General features: G+C 45.1%; 3 protein-coding genes across 3 annotated transcripts; 2 read left to right on the top strand and 1 right to left on the bottom strand.

The window, feature by feature from the left end:
* Positions 1-2,125: 2,125 nt before the first annotated feature.
* On the top strand, positions 2,126-3,187 carry ASPSYDRAFT_936479 (uncharacterized protein). The gene has a single exon (XM_040852866.1). The coding sequence runs from the start codon at positions 2,355-2,357 to the stop codon at positions 2,850-2,852; it is 498 nt and encodes a 165-aa protein (XP_040695664.1). The 5' UTR covers positions 2,126-2,354; the 3' UTR covers positions 2,853-3,187.
* A 190-nt stretch (positions 3,188-3,377) lies between these two features.
* Positions 3,378-4,123, top strand: ASPSYDRAFT_1176082 (uncharacterized protein; the record flags this gene model as incomplete). Its single annotated transcript, XM_040840309.1, has 3 exons — positions 3,378-3,614; positions 3,746-3,922; positions 4,037-4,123. The coding sequence occupies 3 exons, from the start codon at positions 3,378-3,380 to the stop codon at positions 4,121-4,123; spliced, it is 501 nt and encodes a 166-aa protein (XP_040695663.1).
* Positions 4,124-7,133: 3,010 nt separating this feature from the next.
* On the bottom strand, positions 7,134-7,604 carry ASPSYDRAFT_96097 (uncharacterized protein; the record flags this gene model as incomplete). Its single annotated transcript, XM_040853209.1, has 2 exons — positions 7,134-7,218; positions 7,492-7,604. 2 exons carry the CDS (start codon positions 7,602-7,604, stop codon positions 7,134-7,136), a joined length of 198 nt encoding a protein of 65 aa, XP_040695662.1.
* Between the last annotated feature and the right edge of the window lie 3,111 nt (positions 7,605-10,715).

Genomic DNA, 10,715 nt, shown 5'->3' with positions numbered 1-10,715 from the left:
TTACTAACGGGTTTACTAACTATTTAAACACCACAAGTAACCCTGAAGATATGCCGTAAACATTAACAGAAGGCCCAGTCAAGACTAATAATATTTAATATACTATATAGTTGGTATTACGTTGCCCGGGTTGCTCTATTGTATATACCTACCCTAGTCTTCTTTTTATCTAGACAACCCTGAAAATTTTGCTTCTCTATCTAATCCCGTGCAACCCAGCCGCCGCTTGTTCCCGCTGTCTACCCTGCTTTATTCAACATTCACTGATCGAGGCGCATGGCATTTAGATATTATCCATATACTGAATATCCTTCCTGCAGTTGGTGCTATATTCCCAGCCCGTGGATAGGTGTGTGACTTATACACTATGCGACAGCCCTGTTTTCCGCCCATACCCTCAAAATACTGAGTCGCGACCTAACCATTCATACTGGTACTGGTATTACTAGTAGGTGTTGTTACTATTAATCCTGTATATATTAGTAGAAATTGAGTTTCTCTAATTACTCCATTACTCTTAACCAGTCCTGCCGGTCATGGAACATGAGGAAGCAATCCTCACCTGCCCTATAAGAGAGTGTGACTAAGATTACCGGCCTATTACTAAGGTCCGTTTTGATATCACTATCCAGGTTTACATGCGATATAGAGTAAACCGTGGTAGGAAGGTTACCTTTAAATATATAGTACATAGTGGAATGACACTGGAGTGCCTGTATACTGCATTACTAGAGATACTTAGGAGAAAACCATGGGAAGAGACTATTAAAGGATATAAGAAAGCATTCATATCAGCCCATGTATTTATACTAGACACGACAGTAGGAGCGACCTATTTTAAAGAGCTTAGTATATTACTCCCCTTACAGGAGTTTGCTAATACTGTTATGTCAAGAAAAGTATTATATATAGCAGTAGGTAAGGTGACTGAGGATATCAGATCTGGCAAGGGACGAGTGAGAGGCCGCGCCACCATGCTGATTCTGGCTGAACCGCGTGAGTAAGGTAATGGAAGAGATATCTAGGTTTTTCAACCAGGGGTAAGTTAGGAATAGTATTAATGGTTTTTCACTCGAGGGTAAGGCATACATGATATTATACTGCCGGGTAAGGCGTGTTTGTATAGTATTTACTAGTAAATATCTCTCACTTCACTTTCTATCCCAAATAGGCAGTCTAATATCACGTGTTACTATTATTTACAAAGCACTTTATCTCTTCTTCTCTCCTCCCTCTTCTCTTTCTATTTCTTTTATTTTTACACCTCTCTCACCAACCGTAACTGGACCGTCTTTATTAGTCGGTTACTCTTCCTCAATTCTTTACCTCCCTGCCCCTATGCCCTCACTAGACTCCTCACTATCAACAACACATCTACACCACAAAGAACCACCGCCTGTCCGGGTGATCTGCCCGCAAGATCCCTGCGTCGCTTGATCTGCCCCACGGGGTAGCAGCAACCCGGTCATGTGTTACTCACAGTTGAAATCGAAAGGTACGTGGTCACAAGATACCGGGCTCGCCAGGACAGCCACCCCAAGGCTATGTGATCTTCAATCACATTTCAAGGTATCTGTTAAGATAGCTTTCAGCCTCCCGCACCAGCTGGGTATTTCACCGGCGAGCAGGTGGCCTTGATCTACCCTCAGGTAAAATACCCTATAAAGTATTGAAGTACTGACCTGGTTTTAATAGATATGGAACCCCCCTATCCTTACGGGGCTATAGGCCTCAATCCTACCTCCAAGCCAGAGAAAACCAATCTGAGTCTGACTGAGGAGCAGCAAGACAAATCAACTATTCCAGATATACCAGGGAGATCAGGTCCTCCCGCTGATCCTGAACACCCCCCACCAGAAGAGGCCGACATCCTGCCTGCTATTTTAAACACCTAAAACAATCCGATACCTACTTTAAACCCAAATAAATCAAACGCGCCGAAAAAGTTGTCAGGGAAACCAGCACCCAAGTAAAAACCTCTACAGCAGCCATGCAGTATCCCTAATATCACCTACACCCTTGATACAGTCAAGAAGCTGGACACCGGAACCTCCTATCTAGCGGGGGCTCTGCGTCTGGAGACCAGTTCAGATATTTAGGACCTCTATAAAGAAGATAAATCAACCAAGCCGTGGCTGGACTGATATATCACTAACAGAGGGGATAAGTTCGGATGGACCCCGCCGCTGGATAAGAAATATAATATACTTAACCCCAGGTTGCTCGGGACTATATAGAGTGATTTAAGGTACAAGGCCGTGCTGCTTAGTCCGACATGCCCTCAGCAAGAAAATACTGAAGTTACTAAAAGATTAGTAACCACCCTGGGTATAGCATGGTACTCCTTCTAGTTAATGCAATCTTGTCCTGACTTATTCCCGAAGTCCAGCTTAGGTTCAGGCAATATTACTGTCGAAGCGCATGATTGGCTCTACACATGGAAACTGCTCTCCTATATTAGAGGGCAGGTCTCGAAGGGCATAGTACCCACCATAAGTCAGCACGGAAGGCCGTCACTACTAGAGATCTATAATGATTCAGCTGTCAAGCTACAGGTTATAGGCCCGCCTGGTAGTAACCCTACCGAATATCCTGTTAATGAAATCCTGGGGTTTACTCAGGAGGAATTCATCGCGTACCGCGACGCATTTGATTCTGCAAACATCAGCGATGACCAAAATCTAGCACTGGATAATAAGAGCCTTGACAGAGCCGCTAACCTGGTACATGAATTATCGAAATCAGTGGAGAAGTCCCTCGACACCAGGCAGCAACAAGATATTATCAGGGCGCTAATAACCGCGGCCCAGCAACAGCACCTCATCAGGCTCTTAGTAGAGAAGAGTGACTAGTTTTAGGCTAAGGGTATCTTATTTAAGCCGGCATCAATCATCATGCCACTAGAGGCCGCCAACTAATCCGCCCTGGTCAGCCAGGTAGACCAGCCAGATATTAATAATAAAGAGGGATTAGATAAAGAGCAATTAGCCTAGCTGCAAAAGGTACAGGAGTATATTAGAATATCAGCTAATCCAGGTCCCTTATTTAAAGATACATACGAGAATTTCGGCATCAATTAGAAAATACAGCTGGCGGAACTTGATTAGACCAGCAATGAGTCTATTATTCTAAAGCGCCACCAGGTAACCGGGGTTAAGTTTATACAGGATCAGGAGCAGAGTAAGATAGGAGGGGGAATTATTACAGACTTATATAGGCTGGGGAAAACTACCCAGATACTGGCCTATCTAGTACTATTCACCAGGCTTCTGGAGAAAGGGTCAGGAGAATTCAAACTAACTTTAATTCTATATCTGCCTTCCATAATCAACACGTGGTTCAACAAGTGGCAGTTGCAGTTCCAGGATATATTTAACATGCAGCTATTCCACGGCTCACGCAAGTACACCAGCAACGTGAGGCAGGCGAATGCAATCATTAACAATATTAATAAACTACAGCCATGGTTAGAAGTATTGGACCGCACAGACCCGAATACAGCGCGCACTATTATTTTATTAAGTTACCAGACATGGGCTAAAAGAATAACTTGCGAAGATATAATAGATCACAGGGAGGCTATACCACAGACCTCACGCCCTAAGCAGCCTAAGGTCTGTCATCCCCGTCTTCTGGGTTTTTCACCCGTGGGTAGGATTGGTAGAGGGCCTTACCCAGGAGTGAAAAACCTGGTCCTCTCAAGACCTGTATTTGAGTCTGGTTGCAACTAGCTAATATTATGTAGGCAAAGCCCATATTCAATAAAGATAATGAAACCCTACCAACCCAGGAAATACAAGAAAATATCGAAGCAGCAATTACAGCCCTGGCACGGATACAGGAGCTTGACAAGGATAATACTGAACCTAAGGCTAAAACATACAAGTACAAGTCAATGATAGTAGACTATTTTCATCACGTGGTATGCGATAAAGGACATGTAGTCAAGATAATTAAATCATGCTAATATCAGTCTGTTACTTTACTCCTGGCAAGGCATATCTGGTTCCTTACTGTAACTCTAATGTCGAACAAGCCCACAGATATATTAGGGTACCTCACGCTACTTTACAAGGCAGAGTGGGACGGGCAGGACAATAATAATATAGCTAAAGATAGTTAGATAGCCTATTAAAATACTGCTAAGCACTAGAATGCTAGCAAGATTAATACCCCGGTCTACCTCCTGGCTCCTTAATATCTAGCCGCGCTCGTGTATAATAGCTAACTAGATACCTTAACTGGGTTCCATATCCTCCCAGTGATTTTAGGACTGATTTATCTGGGTCAGGTTTATACAGATCCTCAGCCGGGTACAGATATCCCTATTAGGAGCGAGATCCCGCCTAACAGAGTAATAATAATTAAGTTAGCCTTTTCACCTCGGGTCCAGCAGGACCATGACTGCATATATACACCCCTGGTATATATCCTAAAGCAGCCCGGTGGATCCAAGAATAGCAATACTGACCTGGTACTGGATAAGAAGAGGCGAATGCACATAAGCATCTTCTAATAGTTATACCTCGCAGCAATCTCGCCTTGAATATACAGGTTCGCCCAGTAAATTAGAAACTAACAGTCTCTAGCGGCGCCAATAAGAAAGGAGATTAATCACCGCCCGGATCTAGACTTTTCCCTCTACTTCTCAAAGACATGCCTGGAACCCAACATCACTGTCCCTAACACTGCAGTAGGACAAGCACTATATCTCGCAGGTAATATACTAAAGTTGAGATACCTCTTGAAGATTTTTGACTCAGAGGGCCTATGGGATCCGCCGTTCACGGGCATCGGCCCGGTACACCCACCAATCCGCTTTATTATCTTTATCCATTAGCCCTTAACAGATTAGCTAGTTAAAATATTCCTTAATACCTTGGGCATCTAATATACCACTATATACTCCAGACAAACACAAGAAGAGCGGTCAAGTATAAAAGGATATTTTTATAACCTAAAATCAGATTACTAGGTAGCTCTGGTATCTTACGCGACTAGATCTCTCAGGCTAAACCTCTATTACTGCTGCGCAAGAACAGTTATAATAGAGGCTGCCCTAAATATGCCCACTGAAGAACAGGTCATCAGGCAGACAAACTGCATGGGCCAAAGGCTAACCCAGAAGATCTAGATCCTGTTTAGTCAGCATATAATTAAGTAATACATCAGCTATAATAATTCCCGCAAGTTTATCCCGCAAGCGGCCGCAACCCTGGCCGAGAGTGACATCAAGCATTATCTAAAAACGCGAATCTTAAACAGGCAGGCCAAAAAGGCTGACAGCAACCCTGAGAACAACCCGGAAATAGCAGTATCGGACAAGGTTAATAATAATATAGTCTTAGAAATCACCTCTGACACTATAGAAAAGATGGCCGCGGAGGCTATCATAGCTAAGTTCAGGCAGGCCACATCGCGGTTACTAATAGACGATATCCATGACCTCGGGTATGACCAGAAGACCAAGACAGGATAGAAGAATATAAGTATCCCTCTTAGTATTTCACTCTTAGGTAAACCTGCCCTCGGGTGAAATACTGTATATGGATATCCAGTATATGGCTAACCTTTACATGCTAGCATCGGGCATTATAAAATCTTATTCTCAACCAGAAGAACACCTGTAAGGATCTGGAAACCCCCAAACCCGCTATCAGGGCAACACCAAAGGTTAATAAGTCAGGGGAACCCCTGGAGGTGACCCCTGCCTCCCCAACCCCGAAACCCAAGAGTAATAAGTTACCTTCCCCACTATTGGAATTGAAGGGGAGTAGATCAGAAGAGCATTACAATAAGAGTTCTGGATTCCAGAACTCAAAGTTAGAGAGTAAGGAAGGGAAGGAGACCACCCCAGCAGCCCCTGTTAATTAGAATATGAAGCCGGACGGTACTAAAGATGCAGGCGCACCTAACCCACTACTGAACCCTAAGAAAGGCAGCCCTCTTGGGTCGAAGAAACGGCGGGCGTCTGATACAGTACCCTCTTTTCATCCAACCTGACAGACTCGCTCTTACAGAGAATATTAGCATCGGCGTGCCGGGGCTGCCATTATGGCCAGGATAGTCCAGGGTCTATAGTGCTTCCACTTGTGATCCATCATCAGGTACAGGGTGCTTTATCTATAGCGACGGAAACCATGTATATAGCCAGATTACAGTATTTTTACTAATTTACTGCCTAACCCTCGGGCCTTGGGAGTAGGGTTCAAGTGATTGGGTTGCGTAAACGGGGGTTGTTGGTTCATTAGATTTCTGCCCAGTCTCTTTTAATTTACTACTATTTCTGCTATACAGCGAGTCTTCATTACCTCATTGCATTGTTAATGCACGCCCTGTCATTCCAATTATAATAGTAGCCTTGACCCCTCAGTTCGCGTTTTTCACCCTCAAGTAAAATTATCCAATTAAATACCAGCTGGTTTACCTGTAGTTAAAAAAACCCACTTCTTCGTTCCCTTGGAGTAGACCATAACAACAGTCTTTATACCATACTTAGGCAATAAATCAGCCTATAGCCTATGAAATCCTAGTCACTGTCGATGGAATAATTTCATAATATAAAAATAATTCAAGAGGAATTGACTTGGAGATTTAAAAATTATGAATGTTATTAGTCTCCAGCGCAACTAAGATTATATTCATCACTATGTGAATATTCATCTTTAGCCCTATCTCTCACGCATCTATCGCCATGCAAAATCCGTAATTTCCGTTACCTTTAAACCTGGTTCCCCAAACATTTCCTGAGTAGTTCCTAACTATAGCATATAGGCAGTCTCGTTATCTTTTACATGCGCCCCCCTAAGCTGGGGTAGAAACTGTTCTCGCCAGGATAGCTTTTAGTATATTGCCCAGCAGGTTAGCATGACAAGATCAGGGAAAGCGCATTCACGTTATTCCCAGGCGGCATATACTAACTAGGGGTTATAGCAGTGGAAGCAGCTATTATAGGGTTCAAACCAGTGCCCTTAGCCTTGGTTTACCTGTCTCGCTGCTTTCTTAGCGTCCAGGTATTTAAACTTTTACAGGTTAGTATACTTGTTGAATAGATACTAGGCATATGACTTTATTCCCGAGGCTGCATTTGGTAAATAGTAGCAGATCATGCAGATTCCCCGCCAGACTTCTAGCTAGTGGGCATAGTCTGCTAGGCCTTGGCTCTCGGCTTTGGTCTTGCTGTAGAGCATTTGTACCCCAGTTATTAGATTATCTGGGCTGTTATCATCAGATAGCTCCAATTCCCATGGTAGGCTGGATAAGTATCACCTCTGGCTGCAGAAACCGCAGAGCGCCCTTTCTCTCTTACATAGTTCGGCGCCTTCGCCATCCAGGAAGCACGCGATCTCAAGTACACCACAGCTCTGTCCATGGCAGTATCAGTGTATTACTGCTTCAGCTACATCTAGTATCGGCCGGTTCGGAGCATCTACCCTGGCGCGCCAATGGTACAGGACCAGTACTGTAGATAATCTGCCCTTCCTGTCTTACCCCAATCTTCCCACCTCCTGCGCGAAATCAATCATGTTCGAGGGCACTCCAACATGTACCATATCTTGAACTTCCGGATAGTCGACTCCTATACCGAACGCGGACGTAGCCATGATATATAGCGGGTCTCCATCTCTCTATTTCTATAATATACCTGCCTTAGCATCCACACTACCAGAGCTAGAGTGGTATAGTAGTACTCTAATCATCTCGGCTACTTCCTGGGCAGTATCCTTACAGCCACAGTAAATGATAGCTCGCTTGCCTGGTTATATCTGCGCGATGACTTCCTGGATTAATAGGAGGGCGAATTCTGGAATAAACTACTGGTTAGGGGCAGACCGCTTCACTTTGTAAAGAATATCTTAATACGTGGTGGGACTGCGGACCATGCAGGCTCCATGCATCAGCATGACTGTCTGGAATTAATTTACTAGTGATAGTGGCATCATCCTGGTTAAAAAGACTATCTGGTATTCCAGTTCTTGGAGCAGGGGGAGCAGGCCTATAGCTAGGCAGTAGTCTAGTACAGTAACAGTAAGATAGCACTCATTAAATACCACCTGATCAAGCTCATTTACAATTAATAGACAGTTCAGGAATTCTCGGAATAGTGCGCGTACCGCCTGTTCCACCGCAATAATAATAAGGGGACATGAGTGTAAGTAGTCAGGCTTGGATTATGGTTCCCATATATAGGCCTTGATATTAACTTTATTACACCGACGCTGCATCTCAGCCTTGAGTACCACGAGTGGCAGGATCAGGACAGTTGTACCGGCGCCTGGGAGCTGATATAGGAGGAGGTAGAGAAGACTCTTCCCCTCACCTGTCTGCAGGATAGCGAGGATCTGACCATCCCTATTAACAACATGGCCCATGGCCCGTTCCTGTTCCGCGGACCGGTATGTGGCATCTACCCTATATATCTGCTCCAGGACTTCTCTTGCCTCCTCCATGCACCAGCATCTACAGTTTCTTGCTAGGGCCCTGCGACGCGCGACACGTCGCGTGATTAGGCTCTCCTGATCCTCGCTGCGGGGTCTCTTCTATAGGGTAGAGGGTGGTTGTGACAACTGGCTGGAGGCTGGATCGTGCCCTGGCGTGCAGTCCCACTCCCACGCGGTTATAGGTCCATGCGGTGAGCCGCTGGATGGCGTGGCTGGCATGGAGAACATGCGGGGCAGCCCCGGGTTTTTCACCCGTGGTTGAAAAACCACTAGATCTCGGACTAGCTGGTGCCAAAGCTGGCTAACTTAGCAGAATTCCTGGAGTCCCGCGTCGGTCAGGCCAGCTCGGAAGTTCACTATTCTACTATATACTCAGTTACTAGTATGGGGAGTATGGCTCGCCTGCCAGTACATGACCTCTATCAGGCTGCTAATAATAGGGTCCTTCTCTTTATCAACTCCCTCCCCCTCTTTAATAAGCAGGTTAGCTTCCGCCGCGGCAAACTTGCGCCGTGTAATCCTAATAGTAATCTACTGCCATGCTTGGATATAGATATACTTGCCTAGATGCTGCTTCCTGGTTTGTACCATGATCCATGTCATGGTATCTTCATGCTACGGGCCTTTACCGGCAGAGAATAGATACTGGGATACCGCAGGAGGGACCTTTACCTAGTAGTAGAGGAACTCGTGGAAGGGCTAGATAAGAATTAAGTACTGTACTAATAGCTGACCAACCTCCAGTAGGAGGAATCAGACTAGCTACTGTAATATATTACTCTAGTTTCGGTTCTTATAGTAACTCAGGATAAAAAGCACCTATCCATCATACAGAAAAATATCCCGGGTAGTTAATACTAAGTTCTTCTACTGGAGGCCAATAAACTCCGTACAGCATGCCTGTTGTCCCGAGCCTATGAAGATTGGGACCAGTAGTACCTGGAGGAACCGCTGCACGGCATCCTCATACTACTAAGCAGTCTGGGCACATACTCCCTATTAGTCTCCCACCGCGTTCTGTTGGAAGAATGTGTCGAATAGAACCAGGGTCCTTGCCACGCGGGTGATCAGCCACGGTCGCAGGGGTTCCAGGTAACTGCTGTTCCGGGAGTCAGTAAGAAAGGACTGTCCGGGCAACTTGGTATCCCAGTTATCAACCAGCAGAGATAGGTTGAGTGTAGGAATATCTTTAGACAGGCTGGACTGTCTACTGAGGCAGAGCTCTTCTGTAAAGATCTTCTAGGCTTGCTCCAGGCCTTGAAAGATCATCGTGCGAAGATCTATCAGGTGGAAAATAACTTCTGCCTATACCAAGGTTTCCCTGTCCTTGTGCCAGTGAAGTTGCGCAGGCGGTACCTCTTGTCAGCTAATAAAGAATCCCAATAGTCAGTTCTCTAATAGTTCAGCCACCGGCCTGTCAGTGTTATTAAGGAGCCACTGATCCCGGAACTCAATAATCCGCGTACTAATATCAGCTATAATATTATCTTCCGTCTCTGCAAAGACCTGCGCGAGGATGAGGATCTAGCAGTCATAGATTAGCTGGGAGAGGATTAAGATATAGTTTCCAAGTATTATTCACTGCTCTTGTCCGGGGCTCTAATACCGCACCGCGGCGTATGAGACAAGGACTGAGTTAAACTTGCGGCGCGGGACCAGGTGCTAGATAATAGTAAGACTAAACTAGAGGATAGCCTTATCAAGCTACTTCTAGAGGGGTTTTTCACCCGCGGGTGAAATACTCTATATCTAAGTCCCCTCCTCTATAAGTTCTCTAGCAGTCTCAGTTACTTAAATCTATATCTCAAGTTACACAGTACTAGGTTGGAAGAGTCTTTCCTGCAGGTGACCCTGTTCCATGACCCGCTCCTAGTAGCAGATAAGTTGCTTCCAGGTATTAATGTATTTCTCCTGTGACTGTCGGTTCTGTAGCTCATGGAGAGAATATTAGGATGTATCTCCCTGGCAGAATATATTTAGCAGGCGGGCATTGCGATAGCTGAGGTGTCGGGATTCTAGATTCTGGTTATATGCTAGCGTAGACATTATTATTACTAGTACCTGGTTGGCGCTCTGACAGATAATATATAGAATAGGCTCGCAGTCTAGTTTAGGCAGTTCCCAGCTCGGGCCTAACTTATAGAGATCCAGACCTTGAATATATAACCTAATACCGGTGTGTGATTCCCCGAGTCAGTACTCGGTGGTATCGATGCCCCCGATGTATATCGGAGACGTCGATACTCGCGAAGTCCTGTCTTCGGATGGTTTGAT

The sequence above is a fragment of the Aspergillus sydowii genome, assembly GCF_001890705.1.
Source record: "Aspergillus sydowii CBS 593.65 unplaced genomic scaffold ASPSYscaffold_45, whole genome shotgun sequence".
Lineage (NCBI taxonomy): Eukaryota > Fungi > Ascomycota > Eurotiomycetes > Eurotiales > Aspergillaceae > Aspergillus > Aspergillus sydowii.
The sequence above is the reverse complement of the archived record's forward strand: the minus strand, read 5'-3'. Positions and strand labels throughout refer to the sequence as shown.

Excerpts from the sequence above, each read along its gene's own strand:
- ASPSYDRAFT_936479 (XM_040852866.1), top strand. The coding sequence starts at position 2,355 with ATGCAATCTTGTCCTGACTTATTCCCGAAGTCCAGCTTAGGTTCAGGC.